The sequence below is a fragment of the Spermophilus citellus genome (genome assembly GCF_964194105.1).
Source record: "Spermophilus citellus genome assembly, chromosome: 5".
In the NCBI taxonomy this organism is placed as follows: domain Eukaryota; kingdom Metazoa; phylum Chordata; class Mammalia; order Rodentia; family Sciuridae; genus Spermophilus; species Spermophilus citellus.
Window position 1 is genome coordinate 41,554,013 of NC_138186.1, and position 23,667 is coordinate 41,577,679.

The following is a 23,667-nucleotide window of genomic DNA, read 5'->3' on the forward strand; positions in this document are numbered from 1 at the left end:
AGTGACTGGACAGTATCCTTGGAAGGCCTGAGCAGCGACCCAAAGGCCATATTAGAGGGACGAGTGTTGGGCTGTTCGCTGAAGGGCAGAATATTCACGTGGCTGAATACCCGGGTTTGGGACCTCGAGGGCACATCCCACAAAGCCTTGAGGGTGTGTTGGGGATTTAAGGGGCATTTTGAGAATTTCCTGTGGGAAATTATGATAGGGTTTTGGTTTGGAGAAAGACTGATTTGGTTCAGGACTGGAAAATGGCGACACATTCCAACAGGAATTGCTTTCTGGAAGGGTGGGTACGTGTAAGCCTGCTGTGACTTCCGGCCCCTTAATAGCCAAAAGTCTGGTGAGTCATATCTAGCTTCCTTCCACTCCAGACCCCTGTTGAGTTCCGGGGTCCTGTGGACAAAGAAAGTACTCTTGTAGGCCGCCAGAGAGACAACCCTGACAAAAGATAGAATCCTGATCAAGGACCTCTTCCTGCCACTCTCATCAAAAGCCATCTTAAGTACTGATGACAGCAGAGTTCTTCCATGCTGGCGAGTGGAAAGGCAAGTCTTTAAGGACATTATCATTGAGGCCGTTTAAAGTGCAATTGGGGGCTGGGGATGTGGCTCAAGCGGTAGCGCGCTCACCTGCCATGCGTGCGGCCCGGGTTCGATCCTCAGCACCACATACAAAGATGTTGTGTCCGCCGAGAACTAAAAATAAATATTAAAAATTCTCTCTCTCTCTCTCTCTCTCTCTCTCTCTCTCTCTCTCTCTCTCTCTCCTCTCTCTTTAAAAAAAATAAATAAAGTGCAATTGGCTGGAAAATAGATCTCTTTGCTTCATAAAAATGGCCATGAATAGTCTTGTTATCTCCCCTGATACTGGGACTTGAACCCAGGGACACTCTACCACTGAGCTACATCCCAGCGCTTTTTGTTTTTTGAGACAAGGTCTTGCTAGTCTGGCCTTGAACTTGGAATCCTCCTGCCTCAGCTTTCTAAATCGCTGGGATTTCTGGCCTGCATTACCACACCCAGCTGATCATAAATTGCTGAGGTCCAGGTCCAGCCCCGGGAGGTGGGGGGGCGGGTACTGAGGGTCCAGGGTGGTCCTGAAGGAGGAGTGGCGTGGGCAAAAGAAGAAGAGTCAGGACGACAGGTTGCAAGTTATGAGCAACCTCCAGAAGACATCTCTCTACCCCTGGAGGGACCTTTATTTTTATACCTTTTTTACAGGTGTGTTTTTCAGGTATTTGATGGATAACTTTAAAGCCCGAAACTTTTTTGATTTACATAATTTTCAGGAGTTACAATCTTTTCTGACATACATTGATTACCTAAGATATTGAGTACATTGTTCATTATTTTTCTGTAACCTTAGACAATCATGATTAAGCTTTTACGTTTTCACGTCAATCACTAGGTGCTAGGCGACAGCAACTAGACTACATGACTCCTGACCTATTATTCACTTCTAACTTTCAAGCATACCTATAATTATTTCATGAACCTTTAACTTTAAAGCATACTTATGATTATTGGTAAGCTTTCTTCTAAACTAAAATATATCTATGTTAATTTTATATTATTCTATTTTTAATTTCTAAGATAATTTCCTTTTTTCTTATGACCTATTCAACTGCTTTCTTAAAGAACTTCCTTGATCCTTGCTCAAAGCACACCAATTCTTATGTGTTTGTAATCTTTAAAGGGCAGGCTTTACACCTCAACTCCTATGTCATTTATATTAAGTGTGTATTTTCCATTTTCATCATAAGTTTCTTCGTAAAGCAAAGGAGGGTCTATTGGTTGGGGAATGTATTTTTATTAGCCTCTTGTCCTCGAGGGGATACCATAAGCTACATACTGTGGTCCTTGTACTGTTGGCACAGCAATTGTTTTTCTGTAGCAAGGCTGTTGTACAGGATGTGGCTTCAGGATGGGGTTGGGGGGGGGGCTAGTGTGTAAATGATTAACCATGGGATAAATATTTCTTGTTGTTCAGGCTTGAGGAATAACACTATTGTTTGTATCTTGAGAGACATTGAAATATACCTCATGGCATATCTCAATTGTATCCTTAGTCTCATTCTGGGAATTTTCCTGCGATCTCAGGCAATATGCCCTGTTAACAATCCATATCATGAATATTATAAACAAAACACTTAACATTCCTAATGGTTCTGATGTGGTGCGCTGGTGCGGTGGTATGCTGGTACAGTACTGCCTTGTAGGTTGTTCCTGCCTTGCAGACATGCAGCAGCATCCGCCATGCTGTGACCCTGTCAGACAGAGAGTGCAGGAATGCCTTCACCAATAAATAGTCCTTTTTTTTTTTCCCCCTCATGAATAGCCTTGAAAGGAAAAGGGAGAGAGGAGAGAGGAAAGAAGAAGAAAATAACTTCAGATCCTAGGACTGCAGTTATCATCACATCTTTGGCGGTACCCAATTCACTTTTACTCAAATGTCATTTTCCTTGCTGGCATTTATTACTTTCATTACCCTTCCAAAAAAATGAAAGGAGAAAAAAGTCAACAGTTTAATATACTTTTCTTAGCATCTGAAGGGAGGGAAGATGTGGGTGAGTGGTTGTTAGCAGGAACTGGTGTTTAGCATGTTTGCAACAGAGCAAGAATTCTTCCAAGTGAGCAGGGAGCTACAGTGCTTGGCACATTGTGACCCCTGAATAAGTGAGAGCTGTTGTGTTGTTGTCAGTATTATTCTTTACAAGCATTGTGCTGTTTAGATGCTCTCTGGCTCACAATGACATGATTGTTTAACTAATGTATTTTGACTTTGCAGTGTTAGGAAAGCCTTACCCATTCCGTTGAGATTATACTTTGGATTTTGAATTTGGATCTTTTTCCCAGGCTAGTGATACATATAATACTCTGATATTCTCATCTCTCTCTCTCTCTCTCTCTCTCTCTCTCTCTCTCTCTCTCTCTCGGTACCAGGGATTGAACCCAGGGGGGACTCAACTACTGAGCCACATGCCCGAACCTTTTTTTATATTTTATTTAGAGATAGGGTCTTGCTTGCTAAGTTACTTAGGGCCTCACTAAGCTGTTAAGGCTGGCTTTGAACTTTTGATCCTCCTGCTTTAGCCTCCAGAGCCATGGGATTACAGACATGCACCACTGTGCCCTGCCTCTGATATTGTCCTGAAGCTGTGTAGTGCCATTGAGTTCAGCTTCTTGTTAGGCACATGATAAGGAGAGGAAACAACTGATACTCTGCAGTGTGCTTTGTTGCTAAGCCAAGGTGTTCTGTAGGTTAGGTGCATTAAATGCATTTCTTTCTTTTTTTTTTTTTTAAAGAGAGAGTGAGAGAGAATTTTTTTTTAATATTTATTTTTCAGTTCTCGGCGGACACAACATCTTTGTTGGTATGTGGTGCTGAGGATCGAACCCGGGCCACACGCATACTAGGCAAGCGCGCTACTGCTTGAGCCACATCCCCAGCCCCTTAAATGCATTTCTGATTTAAGACTTATCACAGGCTGTGGATGTAGCTTAGTGTTTGCTTAACATATGCAAAACCCTGGGCCTGAGACCCAGCACCAGGAGAAGGAGAAGAAGAAAATCTAGGTCAAAGAATCATTTTAAAAAAATATATATATACATATGTGTGTGTGTGTGTATTTATCTCTGGAAGAGATCTTAGAGAATGTCTTCTTTATTTTCACATTTCCAATGAAACCAAGTCAGAGAAAATGAAGAGACTCATTCGAGGTGGTTTGTGACAGATTCAGAAGATTCAGATCTGGATGCCCTAGATATATGCTTTTCAGTGGTACTGAGTAGGGTTTCAACAATTAACTTTCCCATGGATCAAGAGTGTCTTCTCCAAGTTACTCAGCATCTCTATATTTGCATACTTTAAGATGGTGCCAATAATTGTTTCCTCAATGGGCATTGCTAAGAGGTTTCAGTGATACAGAGTAGAGGGTTAATAACTCTTGGTGTTCACTGACCAAATAAGGAGTTGTTTCTTACCCTCCTTTTTCCTCATATGTTTTGTTTCTCTCTGACCTCAGGTTCCTAGAGGTAGGCACCAGCCAATTCCATAAAGCAGGCTGAAACAGAAGGTAGACACCTGCCTTCAGCCTGGCATTACTGGACAATGGCAGCTGAGCGAAGGATGACCAGGCCCCTGAATTCTGCAGCCCAGACTTTGAGGGAACCAAAGGTGTTCTCAATGGTAAAAGAGGAGACTTTGGATGGCACAACAAAGAATGAAGACAGTCCCTTGAAGCAGAAGTGCTTGTCACCGGAAGCCATATCAAACCCTCCAGACTTTGCAGGGCCTCTCCATCTGCCCAGTTTTGGGGAGGTAGAGAGCTCTAAGAAGGAGTACAGTCTTCCTTGGGGGCTAGGTCAGGAGTGGATAAAGCTAGAAAGAGACACCATAGAAGAGAAGGTACGGCACCTTAAGGTGGGTGGGGTGGCAACATCCCTTCAGGAAGCAAAGAAGAGAGATTGTGGTTGAAAGTAAGGAGAACTAGCTAGAAAGAGGGAGGGACCAGGTCCTAGTCTCCAGGAGCTCTTTCATCTATTCTCCTGCCTGTGGGTCTTTGCTTTTCTTTCCTATTCATATTCTGCATATCCCACTCCCTTTCCCACCACATCTTCTTTTCATTTTTCTGCATCTTTCCTTTCTTTTCTGTAGGTCACAGTTGCTGGCTTAGTACCTGTCTTTTTAAAATTTCTCTCTTCCTTCCATGGTTTTATTTTTCTCTTAGGTTTTAGTTCTCTGAATCTTTTTTGGGGTAGGGGAGGGAGTATCAGGGATTGAACTCAGGGGTATTCAACCACTGAGCCCCATCCCCAGCCCTATTTTGTATTTTATTTAGAGACAGGGTCTCACTGAGTTGCTTAGTGCCTCACCATTGCTGAGGCTGGCTTTGAACTTGTGATTCTCCTGTCTTGGCCTCCTGAGCCACTGGGATTATAGGCGTGCACCACTGTGCCTGGCTCAGTTCTCTGAATCTTGAGTGTCATGTATATACACACTCTGAATCTGTTCTACTCTTCCAGATGCCTGTCACCTTTGAGGATGTGGCAGTGAATTTCACCTCGGAAGAGTGGGAATGTCTAGATGCCAGTCAGAGAGCTCTTTACCAGGTTGTTATGTCAGAAACCTTCAAAAACCTGGAGTCTGTGGGTAAGAGGTGGGGTCCTGAGTCATTACCTGGGCACAGTTAGCTTCACTGAACTAGTTCTGTGCCTTCCAGATATGGAAAATCTGGGTCACTAAGCTCGGGGGTAAAAGGAGAAGAAATGAAAATCTGCATAAAGGCAGACATAACACTTGTAACATGATGACAGAGTTCTCAAAATATGCAAATTTGTCTATTCGTCCAACCTATATTTATTATGTCACTCATGTGCCAAGCACTTGGAATCTGGCCTTTTGCAATGTGTTTTTGCATCTAAGTGTACAGATTAAATTTGTTTTTTAAGGACTTAAATCAGTAATTGTTTATTTGACTCACAGATCTATAGTCTGGGCAGGGCTCAACAAGGAAATCTTGTTTTGGTTTAATATGGTGATGGCTGGAGTGGCTATTGGGGCTAGAGGATCCATTTTGAGGATGGATTATTCATGTGGCTGATAAATTCACAGTAGCTTTTGACTGGAAGCTTGGACAGGAACCCGAGTTCCTCTTCCTATAGAATTTTCCATAGGGATGCTTGAGCTCCCTTCTAGCATGGAAGCTGGGTTGCAAGAGGGTTTTTTTTTTTTTTTAATCTAGAGGCAGAGATTTTTTTTTTTTTAAAGAGAGAGAGAGAGAATTTCAATATTTATTTTTCAGTTTTTTTTGGTGGACACAACATCTTCGTTTTTTTTTTTTTGTATGTGGTGCTGAGGATCGAACCCGGGCCGCACGCATGTCAGGCAAGCGCGCTACCACTTGAGCCACATCCCCAGCCCAGGGTTTTTTTGTTGTTGTTGTTTTTGTTGTTCTGGGGATTTAATTCATGGGTGCTTTACCACTTAGTCACACCTCCAGCCCGTTTTATTTTTTATTTTGAGACAGGGTCTTGCAAAGTTACTGACGGCCTCACTAAATTGCTAAGGTTAGCTTTGAACTTGCAATCCTCCTGCCTCAGACTGCTGAGTCTCTGGAATCACAGGTGTGAGCCATGGTTCCTGGCTGAGAGGATGTTTCAAAGGACAGGATGTGGTAGCTACCGATCTACTAAGGCCTGAGCTTGCAAGTTGGCACATCATAAGTTCTGTCACATTCTGTTCATCAAGTACAGAGCCCTCCAGATTAAGGTTCTTAAAACAAGCATATAAAAAGTAACCTGTTGACCTCAACAGATGTGAAGGGTCCAAGCCTGGTCCCAGCTTTACTCTTTCTTTCCCACTTACCAGGAGGAATATTTCTGCCTAAATCAGATGTGGTCACCAAGCTTGAGCAAGAAGAGAGACAGAAGAAGGCAGATCTCCATCAGCCAAACAGAGAAGGCCTCCCTTCAGGTAAGAGTTGCAAAGGAGACAAAATCAAAAGGGCCCAGGGCAATCCCTGGAAGGGTGGAGAGCTCACTGAGAGAATCAGGGTTCTCTGTGTTCTCTCCTATCATCCATTTTTCCAGCCTGGTTAGACTTGGAGCTAAAAGAGACCTGGAGATGAAAGGCTGAATCCTTGACTAGGTGATGAATGTCTAAGCCTTTCAGGACAAATAATGTCTTATCTGAGTAGCTTTGTCAGCTAATACCCCTATGATGAAAATTTCTTTCCAAAAGAAAAGAGAAGCAGGAGAGAAAAGTTGAAGGTGGATTGGAGAAGGGAAGACTTATTTCTGGGAGTAGAATAAGGAGTAAGAAGATATCAAGCCAGACTGATTACATCTCCCAATTTGCTAGAACTGTCCTCGTTTATACTTCTCATGCCAACTTGATAGATTTTTTTTTTTTTCCTTTTGGAGGTACTGGGGATTGAACTCTGGGCTCCTTGCATGCTAGGCAAACCTCCACTACTGAGCTATATCCCTATCCCTTTTTATTCCTATTACACTTAATTAATTGATTGATTAATTAAGGAGCACTAGGGACTGAACCCAGGGGGCTCTCTACCACTGATCTACAACTCCAGTCCTTTTTGTTTTTTATTTGGGTCTCCCTAAGTTGCTGAAGCTGGCCTCTAACTTGCCATTCTTCTGCCTCAGCTTCCAAAGTAACTGAGATTACAGGCCTACACAACCATGCCTGGTTTCCAGTTTAATTAGTGATAACATATCTTTATTCTCAAATGTTCCAATTTGCATGATATAGTAGTCCTCCTTGGACTGGGGATAGAGTGTTCCCTTATCCACAGGGAAGTCTTCCAAAACCCCCTGTGGATACCAGGCACAGTGGAATTAGCCCGTAATCCCACCTACTTAGGAGGTTAAGACAGAAGGATTGCAAGTTTGAGCCCAGCCTAGGCAATTTAGCAAGACTCTGTCTCCAGATAAAAAAATAAAAAGGGCTGGAGATGTGGCTCAGTGACAGAGCATCTCTGGGTTCAATTTTCAGTAATGGTACCAGGGACACTTTACTGCTGAACTACATTCCCAGTCCTTGCCCAGCTAAATTTAATTTATAAATTAGGAACAGTAAAGCATTAAACAATAATAATAAAATAGAACACTTATAAAAAAGTTCTGTGAATATGGTCTTTTTTCTCTCTCAAATTCTGGAATTTTCCATGTAATATTTTTGGACTGTGGTTGATTGTGGATAACTGAAACCATAAAATTTGAAGTCACAAATATGGTAGATTACTATACATTGTGTGGTCATTTGTGGATATGTGTGGAGTGAGTGTCTGTGGGAGTGTGGACAATATTGGAATGGGAAAATAAATTTCAAGAAATGTGGCCATAAGTTAAAATATAGATCTCTGACATTGTTGGAAGATTCCAGTTAAATTTTATTTGCTTATAATTTTTTTTTTTATAGTTGTGGATGGACAGCATGCCTTTATTTGTTTAGTTTTTTAGGCAGTGCTAAGGATTGAACTCAGTGCTTCACACATGCTAGGCAAGCGCTCTGCCACTGAGCCTCAGCCGCAGCCCTATTTGCTTATAATGTGAAAAGCCTAAAGTTATTCTTGTCTCCATCCTATGAAGTTTAAGGGTGAGGGTAAATGTGCAGGTGGGAAAGTGATGGCAGAAGGGGAAGTGGCTCACACTGGAGGGAGAGGTTGTACTGGCCTTCGCCTTGTGAATCTTGTGTCATTGATACTTCCTCATTTGCTACAGGAGACAAGAAAGAAGAACTTCAAGAGCCAGGTCAGAATCTGAGAAATGAGGGGACTAGTGATGACAAGAAAGTCTCCCTTATTCACAGAGGGACAAGCCAGAGACCACCTTCTGGCAGGATCTCAGTGTTCCGAACATCCCAACCTGGGCCACCCTTTCTCTGCAACACCTGTGGCAGGTGTTTCAGAAAGAGCTCCCACCTCCACAGCCATCTCTCCAGTCATCAGTTTGTTCACAACCCTAAGCAGACTAACATCTGTAACCGGTGTGGAAAGTTGTTCTGGAGCCGCCAGGCCCTCAGCCACCACAGGCGCAGACATCATGGAGAGAGGCCCTTCCGTTGCTTACTCTGTGATAAGACCTACTGTGACGCTTCTGGACTGAGTCGGCACCGCCGTGTTCATTTGAATTACCGGCCCCATTCGTGCCCCGTGTGTGGGAAGTGCTTCCGGGACAGATCTGAGCTCAAACGCCATCAGAAGATACACAAAAACCAGGAGCCAGTGGCTGGAAACCAGAAGCATATTGTGAGGACTCCAGGCACCACAGCTGGATTGCGGGAGCCCATTGTCACGAGACAGAAGTCCATCCAGGGACTTGTGAACCAGGCACCAGTGGCTAGGATCCAGGAACCCAGATTTAAAACTAAGAATTCTGTGACCAGGACACAAGCACCAGACAGTAGATCCTCCTACCGGAATACCAGATCCAACTCTATTACAGTGCAACCCTCAAGATTCAAGGTCTTCTCTTGCCCACATTGTCCCTTGACTTTTACCAACAAAGCCTCTCTCTCTAGTCACCAGAAGGTTCACCTCACAGAGCAGCCTACCTGCTGCTTCTATTGTGGCAAGTCCTTCAGCTCATCCTTCTGGCTCTCCAAGCACCAGCAGACTCACTGGAAACAAAAGATCTACCGATGCCCCATCTGTGACCTCTGCTTTGGGGAGAAAGAGGACCTTCTGAATCACTGGAGGAGCTATAAAGGCAAGGAACAGTACCTAGGCAGTCCCCATATATGCTGGGTAATCCTGGGCCAGAGCCTTGGCTGCTTTCATGATTCCCCGCGACTGGGAAGGATTAGAGACATGGAGGAAAGAGATCTTCAGGAATCCATATCCCCAGGAGAGATGCAATATGGGAGAAGGCGTGCAAAGGAGACAAGGCGAAGGAGGCAGTGAGGATCTCAAAACATAAATAAATGACCTTTGCAACAGAGGTCTTTGTGTTTGGTTTTCCTGAGGACTGACCTCCAGGGTCAGGAGGCTTGAGTAGAGGGAGAGAGGTGAATGGATAATGAATAAAATAAACAAAGAAAAGGGAAAGGATGTGTGCATATAGAAACTCATTATTATTAATTAGCACCTAACTTGTTTCTTTGTGTCTGATAGATCATCAAGTAGTATTTGTTGAATAAAACAATGTCTACTGTGATAGGTATGAAGATGGGAGAAAGGGATTAGAGGAGAGAAAGTGCGAGGGATGCAGAGAAGTTGTGGAAGTAGAAGGGAAACCATTCTAAAGTGGATGTGCTGCTCAGTTCCCATTCATTGCTTCCTGTGGCCCTCCATAGGCTGCATAGACGAGATGGAGCTCTGGCCAGTATTCTATGTTCTCTCCCCACTTCCAGGTCTTGGTTAGGGCTCCCTACATCCTCATTCTGCAGCTCATTCAGCTCCCTCTTTGATATTTTGGACTCTTCCTATTCCTTCCCTTCTACCCTCTCAGCTCTGCTCAATAAGGACTCAGTCTTGGAAGAAACAACCACCATTTACAAATTGGATGTTCTGTAATTGGCAGTGAGGAGGATCTTGGTCTTGTTTGTGGGAGAACTCCTCCTGTCTGTGTTACTCTCCAGCACAGGTGTCCTCTGATGAAGAAAAGAGACCCACCTGGCTTTAGCCAGAGAGGGCTTCCTAGTGAAAGATGGAGAGGAGGAGAAACATGGGAAGCAAAAAAATGGCAAAGGAAGGAAGGAGCTGAGGAAAGGAAGAAAAAAAGGTAGATGACAGAAGGGAAATCAGTTCTATTTTGAATTCAGAATGTTTCTAGAAGTGGCCAGTGAATGTGCAACTTGATGGATGAGACATCCCCAAGGATCAGTCTCTGGACCCACCAGGCTCGCCTCCAACCTCGTCAAAATGCCACAGCCCACTCAGAAGGGATTTCCTAGAAGAAGGAGAAAATAACTTGAAAAATCAATGTCAGAAGTTTCTATCATGAAACCCCTGAATCTGGGAAATGAAAAGACCCCTGAGGTCATCTTATTTCTGTGGCTGCCTTGGTAGTTGGTCTCGGAGGTGAAGCACTGGGCAGCTGCTGTTGAGAATGGGAGGGGAGATTCCTACTGGAGGGCACTGCAGGTAGAGCAGATGAGGCAGTAGATGGGAGCAGCCCAGCTTCCCTCTCTGCCACCTGTAAACTTGAATCTGACAACTGCCTTCTTCCCTCTCCCTCACAGGGTGAGTCCTCCTCCACCATGCTTTCCAGCCCCTCCTGTCCTGGGATTGGGCGTCTTCAGTAACCCCTTCTTTGTAGCTTCCGTTTCCCTTTCCTGGCTTTTTGTCTCAGTTTATAAGAAAGAGAAGAGAACTTACTTAGTTCCTCAAGAAACTGCCCTGCAAACAAGAGAAATAAATATATAATCAATGGAAGATGGCTACCCCCTCTCACATCCTCCCTGTGGACACTCAAAATGACCCGTCCCTTTCCATTGAGGGGCCCCACAGATTTCGTAAGCAAATCTCCTAGCAACTCCTCTGAGGAGCCTGCCAATGGGCATGAGGACAGAAGAGGAATTCCAGGGTTCTGGTTGCACTGTTTCCCAGTCAGGGCTGCCTGGGTCCCCCATTGCTTAGTGGTTCTATTTACTACCTCCTCCCCACTACCTCACCTGCCAGTCTTCGATGCAACCAGTTGTAGCAGATGATCAAGGCAACCAGGGGTCCAAAAACTGGTACGATTACAAACAGGGTTATCTTCCAGCAGGGCACCCTCAGAAAGTGGGGATCTGAATTGTTCATGAGAACAAACAGGGTTAATATGTATTTCCGCTCACTCACCTACTCTTCTCCTTTTGAGGCTTCTGGTCCAAGAACACCAAAGGACTCAGGACAGAGTCCAGGGAGTTCATGAACTTGGATGAGAAGCACCATGTCTTTATTCACATCACAGTATCAGCAGTACCTGTACTTTCATCGCCAACGGAAATCACAGATGTTTTCCGTCCCATTGGAGTTGTTACAAAAATCTCCAGGTGCTGTTTATGTTGAGAGTTGCCGCTCCTGTATTTATGCGTTACTTTTGTTATTTAAAGGAATGTTTGTTAATATATCAGTTTGTTTATGTGTTGGTAGCTGTATTCCAACACAGATTTTCTTTGTAATCCTATGTGTTATGTGTACATTTAAAAACTTTCTGGGGATGGGAATGTGACTTGGTGGTAGAGCATTTGTTTTAGCAAGTGCAAGGCCCTGGGTTTAATTCCCAACAAAAAAAAAAAAAAAAAAAAAAAAAAGAAGAAGAAGAAGGGATCCTTTCATGGTACAAAAAGAGTTCAGACCTTTGATATTAAAATCCTACAAAATAAAAATCCTCTTGCTCTTGCATGTGTATGAGGCAGCAGGAAAGGCTGCTCAGCATAGGGAATGCCTGTGCTCTGCCTAATGCCATTTTCTAATTTCTATGAAATTCATTCATTTCAGCACAAATATTTGGATGCTCTTCTGTTGGCATTGTCCTTAGGCACAGAGCAATCTATAGTAAATGAAAAAGACAGAGACCATATCCTCAAGGGATCAACTTTCTCTTGGGGCTTGTGGCATTACTGCTCCAAAAAACTTTTCCTGATTAGTTAAGTATGGTTACTTGGTCTACACTTATGAAAATTCACTCTGCCATGTAAGTACAGTAGATGTGTGTGTTTTGTTTTGTTCTGTTATTTCAAGTATGTTTCACCTCTCCAACTATACACAAAGTTTATGTTTTTACCTTCCTTTTGTAATTCCTAAAAGAAAAATGTGTAAGGATTTAACACTTTACATTTGTAAAGGAATAGAAAAGACAGTAGAATTAATTGGACATAACTTTCCTAGCCCTGTATTTGTATACACGACACATCATGTATGAATACAAGACTGGGAATATAAACAGAATACGTTATATTTTATGTATGTATATTCTGCCAAAATACATTCTACTGTCATGTATAACTAAATATTAAAAAAATATATTTTTTAAATTTTGTAAAGCTGTTGGTATAGTACCTGGCACATGGTATAATAGTATTTGCTATTTTAACCAATCCTAGATGCAAATGATGACATATTTAAAGATAGAAAAAAGAGGGAGAATACCCATCAGAAACCAAAGGTTCTTTTTCCTCCAGGTGACTGGAACCTGGTTGAAAAACCAAGTTGACCTGGGAGGGCCGTGATACTTACCGTGATATACCTGTACTTACCAAAGGTCCGGTGAAGATTCTCTGAAAGAAGAACAAATAACAATGGATTTAAAAGGGCAATCTAAGAGGATCCTTTCTTCTCTCTGAGTCTTAGTTTTCTTCTCTTGAGTCTTTGTTATTTAATCACTTAAAATTTGTTCTAGTCCTGACCCAGGAGAGGAAGGGAAGCTATAGGATTTTACTTCTGCTCTGGCTAAAGGCACGGAGAGGAAGACCCTCTACAATTCCTGGCTGGTTAGTGTTTTATAAATAGTGAATTTCCCAATAGAAGAGGGAGGGTAGCTGGAACTTACCTATTTCTGCCCGGAGTTTTCCTAAAACGGAAAAAGGCAACATTTTTAGTTCCTGCTCTGGCACTAGATAGGAGTCTGTCCATACCCAGTGCCGTAGCCCTTTGCGCAGGCTATTTCTCTACAGCCTAAGAGCGTCTTCAGGAGAGCAGGAAAAGGTCTAGATTTGAAACCAAGGGTTTGGCTCTGTCCCTGGCTATTGTCTGGATTGAATAGTGAAACAATGCAAAAGACTTCTCTAGTCCAGAACTTCAGTAAATAGGATGTGAGGGGCAAACATCTGTCAACCCATTGATTGCCAATGTTGATTCAGCTGATCTAGCTGGCTAGGCAGGTGTCCCTTTCCTCCAGAAGCTGTACCCTCAGTTGAAGAGGAGAACCCCGATGTTCTTCGGTCAAGGGTACATGAGTATCTGTTCCCCTCTAGAACTTCCAAAGAAGCTCTCAAAAACCTCAGTAAAGCCAGGCACAGTGGTGTATGCCTTTTTTAAAATATTTATTTTTAGTTATAGGTGGGCACGATATCTTTATTTTATTATTATGTGGTGCTGAGGATCAAACCCTGTGCCTCACGCATGCTAGGCGAGCGCTCTACCAACTGAGCCATGGCCCCAGCCCTGGTGTATGCCTTTAATACCAATGACTCAGAAGGCTGAGGCAGGCGAATTACAAGTTTGAGGCCAGCCTTAGCTAGACACCATCTCAAAAACACGGGAGCCTGGGAGTGTAAGCTCTGGTAAAGTGCTCCTGGGTTCAACACTTCCCACCGCCAGGCAAAAAAAGAACCTCGGTAAACAGCAAGGCCCCAAATCATCCTAGGACTTTATTACCTCTCCCACTGCTCTTTGTTCCTTTTCTGGTAGTTCTTAGTTCACCTTGTCACTCTACCCCACTGGGTTGTCATTTTGTAAATCTAAACCCACTTTCCATCTGAATGAGGAAGGGAGGAGCTAGATCTTTAGTGAGCAGCTACCTTGTGACTGGTTCTTTATTGGGCACTTTACATAGCATTATCTCCTTTAATCCTCCCTACAATTTAGGAGGGAGAAAGGTTACTTGACAAATGAGGAAATGGGCTTGGAGAACTGAAGAATTTTGGTCATAGTTCAGTGCCTAAGACAGAATTCAGTCCCAAGTTGCCCAACTTCATCATTCTCATTCTTCCAAATCACTAAGATCCATTAAGGCGTTTTTTTTTTTTGTTGTTGTTGTTGTTGTTGTTGTTGTTTGTTTGTTTTTTGTTTGTTTGTTTTGTTTTCAGGTGGGAGAAGTGAGCATCTGAGATAAATTCAAGATGACAGAAAAGACCCCACAAGATCCCACTAATACCTGATCTCCCTTGTTTATCCAAACCCTCCTTGTTACTTTATCCTCTTAGTAGCAGGAGAGAGTGATAGGTCAAAGTCCTTGTACTTTGGCAGTGGGGAGAAGGCTCAGAATGGAAGTGGTGGCACAAAAGAAGAACCTCATTGAGCCGGGCGTGGTGGCACACCCCTATAATTCCAGTGGCTTTCGTGGCTGAGACAGGAGAATAGCGAGTTCAAAGCCAGCCTCGGCAACAGCAGCAACAGCGAGGTGCTAAGCAACTCAATGAGACCCTTTCTCTAAAGAAAATACAAAATACAGCTGGTCGAGTGCCCCTGAGTTCAATCCCTGGTATGCCTCCCCGCCAAAAAAAAAAAAAAGAGCCTCATTGACAGCTGAACCCAAGGCCTTGGGGTTGAATGGAAAAGATGGAGGGAAACTGGTTTTGAACACATACTATTGTGGTAGGGACTTTCATTTTCATTAAAACTCCTGATAGCTTAGACTTGCCTGACTTTGAAGCTCACTCTCCCTGATGCATGAAGCTACTGGATATGGTACAGAAGTTTGAGCTCTGCCACTTACAACTTGTGTCAATTTGAGCAAGTCACTGAACTTCTCTTGGCTTCAGTTGCCTCCTTTGTATATGAGGCCATTACATGTCAGATTCACCCCCTAGGGAAATGCAAGCTCTTATTATACCATGTGAAAGCATTCGGTTAGATGTAAAATTTATCATTGTGTAATTCTGATCTTGAAAGTCTCTCAAAAGGAAATGTTAACTGACCGAACTCTAAGAGGTTAGCTACTGACAGGGAAGGATATTGATGGGCCCAACCTCTGTCCTGTACCTCTCAATCTGTGTTGCAGGCAGAGGAAGACGAGGCCCACGGTGATCTGCAGAAGGAGCACAGGCAGCACAGCAATGAGGACCAGCACTCCAGGGTTGATCCAGTAGAAGGGATCTGAAAGGAACAATTGATACCATCCAGGCTGTATCCTCAATTCCCAGCACAGCATCCATTAGCTGTTTTGAATAAAGAAACTAATATCACCAAGATTCAAAGAAGGTGACACAGAATTGACACCTGAGCTTAGCTTTGAAAAAGAAATGGAGTAACACGTAGAACAAGACTTTTGTCTATTGTTGTATTCTCCATTTTAAAAAATGCAGCACATACTTTACTTTTAAGGTTTTATTTTTTTCTTTCTTTTTTTTTTTTTTTTTTTTTTTTTTTTTGGTAATGGGGATTGAACTCAGGGGCACTCGGCCACTAAGCCACATCTCCAGCCGTATTTTGTATTTTCTTTAGAGGCAGGGTCTCACTGAGTTGCTTAGCACCTCGCCCGCCCGCCGCCCGCCTTTGCTGAGGCTGTCTTTGAACTTCCAATTCTCCTTTCTCAGCCTCCTGAGCTGCTAGGATAACAGATGTGTGCCATCATGTCCAGCTACTTTTAAGTTCTTATTGAAAGTTACCTGTAGCTATATAATTAAGCAGGTTCAACCATCCCTTGGAATTCACAGGGGAATTGTTCCAGAAGCCCATTGGAGGTCAAAGTCTACATATGTTCAAACCCCTTATATAACATGGCATGGTATTTGCATATAACTAACCTATGTACATTTTCCCAAATACTTTATTTATTTGGCCATGCTGGGGGTTAAACCTAGGGCCTTAAGCATGCTAGTTAAGTGCTGTACTACTAAGATACACCTCTAGCCCCTTCCCATATACTTTATTTATTTTGTATTTGTGCATATACTTTAAGTCATCTCTAGATTATTTATAATACTTAATGCAATGTAAATACTATGTAAATAGTTCTACTGTATTGTTTAGGGAATAATTACAAGAAGAATTCTACATGCTCAATACAGACATCATCACCATTATGATGATGATGATGATGATGATGATGATGGTATGTGGATTGAACCCAGGGGAGATCCACTAATGAGCTACATCCTCAACTCTTTCTTTCTTTCTTTCTTTCTTTCTTTCTTTCTTTCTTTCTTTCTTTCTTTCTTCCTTTCTTTCTTTCTTTTTTGTAGTGCTGAAACTCAGGGTCTAGCCCTTTCTATTTGTATTTTAGACAGGGTTTCACCAAGTTGCCAAGGCTGGCTTTGAACTTGCAATTCTCCTTCCTCAGCCTTCTGAGTTGCACACACAAGTGTGTGCCACTATGTCTGGCTTTTTTTCTGAATAATTTTGATTCTAGGTAATTCAATCCACTGAAGTGAAATTCATGGGTATGGAAGGCTAACTGTGCACACTTTTCTTTCTTTCCTTCTTTTTTGCATACTTCTTATACTTTCACAAAAGATTAGAATCATAGAAAGAGATAAAAGCAGACATTATCAGCCTCTATGAAATATGCCAAAATAAATCAAAATGAGTCTGATCTTGCATAGATTTCTCAGTTCACCTGAAATAAAGGGCATGTTAATCAGAAATGTGGGAATGTAGTCAGCAAAATTCAGACTATGGGAAACCCTATAGGCAAATACAAATGTGGAAAGTCTGTTTGGATCTTACTCAAACAAACCAACTGTAAGAATACATTTATGAAAGGAAACCTTGAACACCTTGAACAATAGAACACTACTTGATGATACTAAGAAATTTTTGTTGATTTTTAAAGACATGATCATAGAATTGTGGTTGTTTTCTTTTTTTAAAAAGTGCTCTTATATTTGAGTGATACATTCTCAAGCACTTAGCAATGAAATGATAATGCTGCTTGGGATTTGCTTCAGCAAGTTGCTAGGGAGTGGCAATGAACAGGAATCAGGTAAATCTAGTTGTAGTTGGTTTGATAACTGCTGAGCAGAGTTCTTGGAGGTCCATTATGATATTCTCTATACTTTTGTAAGTGTTTTTAAGTTTTCATATTGAGTTTAAAGAAATGATTAGAGACTGTAAAATGACATCAAAAAAGTCAAAAAGATGGGAAACTTTTTGGAGAAGGAGTTTTCTATATTTAAAAAACATGGTTACTGCATTCATTCCTATATTTGTTTCACTTCCGGGCTCCTCAGAGTAGTCAAGTGGACTTAGCTGTAAAACAATCCTGTTTTCAGATTCTTAGGTATGCAGACCAAGAGATGGAGGAGGGGTTTGGAATGCGGAAACCAGCTCAAAGGAAAACTTTCTCCCCTGAGGCAAAGCTTTAGGGTATTTTTCTCTTAATTCTTTTTTCCCCTTTCTCTTTTGGTGAGGTGGGCCTCAGGGAGTGAGTTGGGGAGGCAGTTCCTAGGCAGAAGTAGTAAGCTGTTGAACAGGAAGGATGAAAATCTATAACCACAGAAATCCTTCCTATTTGACATCTTTGTGGGTAAAAATTCCCCAGTAAAAACAGCTGTCTGAAGAACATTCTGTGACACACAGAGCTATTTTCATGTCCCTGCAGTTCGTTTCTAGAAATAGTGCATTGTTATTCAGCACACAATGCCATCTTCTGGTTCCTACACTGCAACAGTCACCCCCAGCCCAGACACAAAAGTGAAGGATTGTCTGATGTTTGCACTGCAGGTGGGGGAAGAGGGAGGGTGAGGAGGGGAAAGGACTGGAGGCTCAGGAACTCAGAACATTTTTGTTCTTCAATTAAATGGCCATTAATCTTCAAAGCTCCCCCTTTGTCCACTTCACCTTGCCACATTTTAACCTTCCTAAAATGGAATGAATGAATGAATGAATGAACTAACTCCAAAATCATCCATCACAGAAAACATACTGAAAATGGATTTCTGCAGAAGTGAAGCAAATAAGGTAAAACCTACAGGTGTATCTCTTTCTGTAATTATTTTCAGATATCTGCTTTGCTTGTTCATTTAGTTGTACTATGTTTTACTAGGAATATGGCTTTCAATAATGTTTCTCACCCAATGAAACACACACATACACGAACACATACACACACACACACACACAAAGATTTTTTAGAACTATACTATATGGCTTGGAGGCATTTCATGATAAAAGCAAGTTAAAGAATGTAGGGAACAAAAACCTTGTGACCCTGGGTTTGTGAATATATACATTATACACACACACACACATATATACACATATATACATATTATATAATATTACATATTATATTAAATATATATTTTTTCATATATATGAAAGAATATCAACAAGAAAGTTAATATGAATTACTATGGTAGAAGAGCTTTCTCTCCAGGAGGGAGAATAGAAGTGTGACCCAACCAAAGAATAAAAAAGAAAAGCCCATAATTATCCATATGATTGTTCTTATTCATTGATATAAAAGTCTATATAATGCCGCAGTCTATATAATGCAGCAATATAATGTGTACATTTGTGGATACAATTTGAGAAAAAAAAATAAAGAAAAAAGGAAAATAGAAAAGATGAGAAATGGAGGCAGCAAAAATCTAGAATAATCCATCTATGATGATTTTGTATCACTAGAGGGAAATATGAATAATCTTTAAGTTAACCTTCCTAAGATGGAATGAATGTATCTAAGTATCCTAGGGGAACTTTTCTGTTTTGCTTTGGGATGTTCTTTTATTTGTCCTAAAGAAAAACATCATTCATAGGGAGTCACAATTGATCAAATCCTATTACAGTGAATTCCTTGGTGGGTATGAATGTGGTATTTCATTGGATGACTCACCTTCCACTTTCAATTCCATTGCTGCCTCTTCTTGGTAAGAGTGATCTCGGAAGAAACAGGTGAAACCTCCTTCATCTGAGAACCTTACATTCCGGATCCTGAGAGTCACCTTTCCTTCACCAATAGTCTCTTTCAGCAGCTCTGTCCGGCCCCGATATTCAGGTGCCTGCTCAGCATCTTGGTCCTTGCCATTTCTGTAGAGATGGACCACCCTAGAGAAGGGGGGGCGGTACCACCCCACTTCCATGCCTGTAGCATTCTTCCCAGGAGATAAGCGACATGGCAGCTCCACTTCATCCCCAACCAGAGCCCGGATGGGGTGCCCTGGGCCTATCACTCTGAACTGTCCTGTCCAAGACACCAAAGAGAAGAAACTGAGGGTCAGAGGGGCCCTTGACATGGGAAGAGCTGTTTCGAACAAGAAAGGGAGGAACACACTCAACTGTTAAGTGGAATTCAAAAGTCAGTGAGGAGCTCATTTTTTCCTTTTGAGCATATACCAAAACAGTCTCTAGTCATGTCCTGATTGTCTTGTACAGAATATTCTAGTATGTGATCATCTTGACAGCTGCTGCCCACATTTTTTTGCCAGCAGCATCCATCTCTGATTCCCACCAATCCTTTAGGTTCTACCTTGGAATGTGGTCCAGTATCTTGAAGTTTAGTTCTCCCATGCACCTCCCCGTTTTGTCCTAGCTATACTGGTGCCTTTCCCCTAGAGGTTTTGCTTTTATCACTCTCTATGACTTCTCAGCACTCTGTCCTTGTTCACACCCTGTTCCCCAAATTCTACTCTGAGATCTTCTAGGGGTGGCTCTACTTCACTCTTCTTTACTCAATGTACCTTCAAACACATTCCAGATCTTGTCCCTGCCTTAATATCTACAAGTCTTTTTCCTATGAAGACAGGTTTTCCAAGCTAGACTCTGAGCTACCAGATAAGGCTGGTTTCTTCCTTAGATCCTGGGGATGGGCTCTGGTTTCAGAGATCTGAAAATATTTCTCCTGCGAATATCTAGACTGGACCTATTTGTGAGTCAGGGGTCTCCCTGAGGTTGGAGCCCTGCCTTCTTTTCTTTATGGTACTGGAAATTAAACCCTGGGCCTCAAGAATGCTAGGCAAGTGCTTTGCCACGGAGCTATATCCTCACTTCAAGAAATCAGCATTTTAGTTAGATGTGGTGGCGCATGCCTATAATCCCAGCTGCTTGGGAGGCTGAGGCAGGAGGATTGCGAGTTCAAAGCCAGCCTCAGTAATGATGAGGCACTAAGCAACTCAGTGAGACCTTCTCTCCAAATAAAATACAAAATAGTGCTGGGGATGTGGCTCTGTAGTTGAGTTCCCCTGAGTTCAATCCCCAGTACCAAAAAAAAAAAAAAAAAAAGAAAGAAAAGAAAAGAAATCAGCATTTTTTTCTTTCTTTGTGGTGCTTGGAATTGAACCCAGGACCTCATGCATGCTATATAGCTATACTACCACTGAACTACACCCCTAGCCTTTCTGTTTCTTTTTTTTTCTTTTTGTTTTAAACATGAAACACTTCACGAACTTGCGCGTCAACCTTGCTCAGGAGCCATGCTAATCTCAATTGTTCCAATTTTAGTATACATGCTGCCGTGCTGTGCTGCTGAAGCAAGCACTACTTCTGTTTTTTTATTTCTCCTCTACATGGGATAAAAAAGTTCCCCCATGAAAACTTATTGGTGCCTAATTCTGTAGGGCAAGTTCTCAAACATAACAATATGTTATAACTCAACATTTATTGGAATTTACTACAGGCATTGCTAAGCATGTTACATATCTCATCTTATTTAACATTAACAGCAACTGCAAGAAGTTATAATTTTATCCCCATTTGAGAGGTGAAAAATCAAAGCCTGGGCTAGGGGTGTAACTCAGTGGTAGAGCGCTTGCCTAGCATATTTGAGGTCCAGGTTCCATCTCCAGCACCACACATGTGCATGTGAACATGCCATATATGAATTCTCTCTCCTCTCTCTCTCTCTCTCTCTCTCTCACACACACACACACACACACACACACACACCAAGTTTGGATTCTATTCTGAAAGGAGCCACAGAGGTTTTGGAGGAGAACTGTGTTAGTAGACCTAAGTTTTTAGAAAGATAACTCATATAGCTGTTTGAGGATGATTGGAGGTGAGCCCTGGGAAACTATCCTTTCTGTTCTTGGGTCTCCACACAGCAGGGATAAACAAACCTTACCTGCATAACTGGAAGACAGCTGAAGGAAGAGAAGGGCGAGGACACAGCTGGGTAGAGAGAAGCTTGATAAACCTGCCATCTCTGCTGTTACTGGGGACAGAGAGTCCCCTTGATGGGGTCAGGCCAAGCAAAGACCCTTGGGATGCATGTCCCTTACCCCTGGGAAGCTTGAAGGGAGGATCTGGGAGGCAGTACTGCCTAGGGCCCTGCCTCCACTCGGACCACTGCTGCAGCTGTGCCCTTAGGAACAGCTCCACGTCACCCTCGCCAGACACTTATACAAAAGGGCTACAGACTAAGGGGATGACCAGGATTTGCCTTCCCCACCCCCTCCAGAGCAATGGAGCAGTGTCTGCCTGGTACTGAACCTTCCTCTCTTACCACCTCCCAGTGACCCAGTCTTCTAGGGGCCAGTGAGATTGATCATTCACTGGACCTCAGAAGAGACTTGTTCATGGAGCCTGTAAGGTTTTTTGGATCTCTCTTACCTCCTGGAATTAGTGAAGGGAGCATGATTATTGTTGACTCTTTAAAGGAAGAGGATCAGCAGCAGGAGGAGGAGAAAGAGGACAAGGACAAGGAAAGACTATTTAGCCTTGGCTTCCTATTTCTATTGTCTCACAACTGACATTACCAGGTCATTTTTCTTGATGTCAAATTCCCTGTGTTCTACTACAAATCCAGCTCCCTTTCTTATGCTTCAGATATGGGACAGGTTTCTTGAGCTTACTTAGTCTTTTACCCCCAAAGAATGTGCTTGGCAAAGTTATAAGATGGACATCAGGAACTGATGATCATCTCTTCCCAGAGAGGCAAGCATGGAGGAAGAGAATCAGCAACTGATTGATGATTAACACAGGCATCAGGGACAGAGCCAGTATGCAGGACACATCCCTCAGCCTTGTATTGTTCTCTGTTTTTCTTGGTGTCACAGGGGAAAGAGAGTGTGAAATGAATATGAACTTTTTTCTTACCTCAGACTCAGCTGAGAACTGCACAGGTGAGACCAGCATTGACACAAAGTTTCTATCTTATTATTATTAATATGGGGATAAAATCCAGGGCTGCAAGCATGCTAGGCAAGTACTTTAGCACTGAGTTACATCCCCAGCCCTATTTCCCAATCTTAAAGCAAGAATGCCTCATTAAATAAGAAAAAAAGGGGAAGGGTAGACAATTTAAAGCCAAGCTGTCCAATATGGTAATCACTAGCTACAAAGAGCCATTAAAGTTAGAATTAATTAAAACAAAATAAAATAAAAAAATTCAATTCCTGATTGCATAAGCTGTTTCAAAAAGCTCATGGCACCCCAGCTAGTGGTTACCACATTGGACAACACAAATGCAGAGCATTTCTATCATCACAAAAAGTTAGTCAGGCACACAGAAGGTAACATTGGGAAGTAATGGGTAGAAGCATGTGTGGGGCATACATTTTTACTTTTGTCTGACACAGGCATAACAGGCTAGAAGGACAGATTATAGTTAGCTGAATATGAGACTTGCTTATTCTTTCTCCCTGCAAGATAGATGAGTTTGGGCACAACTAGGGTTTGGCTAATTTGGAGTCCTAAGCTTGAAAGTCAAGGTCAAGGGAGTGAATCTCATGTGAAAAGGAGGCACCATGTATCTGCTGACTTCCTTCCAAGTGGAAATTCTCTTTCCAGAACCCAAGTGGCCTGGGATGCTCTGCCTCCATGATGCATATTCAGTAGGTGAGTCATGCAGAAGATGCTTTTCTAGGCAGGGATGGTAGGGTGTTTGTAATGGTTCAGCACCAGGCCAGCTGTCAAAAGCTAGATGAGAGATCAGGATGGGGGTGGAAGAATGGGAGTGTTGGGATGGTCAGAGTGGATCAGAACTAGCCAGCCAATCAAAACCCTTTTGGGGAAATCACAACATCTCTGGAAAAAAAAAAATCAAAACCAAAAATCCTACCACCTTATTGAGTGCTTCCATGTGTCACTCTTCCAATCAATATATATAGATTAACTCATTTAATCTTCATAATTATAAAACAAACATTAAAATATTTTATTCCTCAAAAAATTGAGGAACAAAAGAGGTAAAGTAACTTGCTCAACTAGGCAGCAACAGAACAGGGATTTTAAGCCAGGCTTTCTAGCCTCAGCATTGGCATTTGTGGCCATTACACTACAGGGCACCTGATGAGTCACCTTACTTCTGTCTGTGCTTTCCGATACCTCATATCTCCTGAAAGAGAATGGATTCCTGGAGCTATGATGAGAAGTCCATTGGATGACATGGTTATTGAGCAAAGTTGATGTATATAAGAGAAGGGAGAGAAGCCACCAGCAAAATGAAGCTAACAGGGTTGCCACATACAGAAATCTGGGGTGTAGCTGGGCATGGAAGTACATACCTAGAATCCCAGCAACTTGGGAGATTGAGGCAGGAGGATGGCAAGTTCTAGGCCAGCCTGAGCAATTTAGGGAGAACCTATCTCAAAAAATAAAAAATAGGGCTGGGGTTG

At 42.4% G+C, this 23,667-nt stretch overlaps 2 protein-coding genes across 6 annotated transcripts; one reads left to right on the top strand and one right to left on the bottom strand.

Annotated features, from left to right (window-relative positions):
• The first annotated feature begins 490 nt into the window (after positions 1–490).
• Positions 491–10,676, top strand: ZFP57 (ZFP57 zinc finger protein). Of its 5 annotated transcripts, none has more exons than XM_081295680.1 (5): positions 491–548; positions 2,341–2,429; positions 5,028–5,154; positions 6,373–6,477; positions 8,244–10,676. In XM_081295680.1, the coding sequence occupies exons 1-5, from the start codon at positions 512–514 to the stop codon at positions 9,422–9,424; spliced, it is 1,539 nt and encodes a 512-aa protein (XP_081151806.1). In that variant the 5' UTR covers positions 491–511; the 3' UTR covers positions 9,425–10,676. The 5 variants fall into 5 exon arrangements, with proteins under 5 accessions (XP_081151806.1, XP_081151808.1, XP_081151804.1 ...); XM_081295678.1 differs by lacking the exon at positions 491–548 and adding an exon at positions 4,028–4,410; XM_081295681.1 differs by lacking the exon at positions 491–548 and adding an exon at positions 4,028–4,191.
• Positions 10,677–10,698: 22 nt separating this feature from the next.
• On the bottom strand, positions 10,699–21,252 carry MOG (myelin oligodendrocyte glycoprotein; the record flags this gene model as incomplete). The annotated part of the gene is given in 8 exon segments (XM_081295708.1): positions 10,699–10,808; positions 10,811–10,856; positions 11,132–11,253; positions 12,706–12,726; positions 12,999–13,019; positions 15,152–15,265; positions 18,948–19,295; positions 21,174–21,252. Coding segments are annotated over 8 exon segments (861 nt in total).
• Between the last annotated feature and the right edge of the window lie 2,415 nt (positions 21,253–23,667).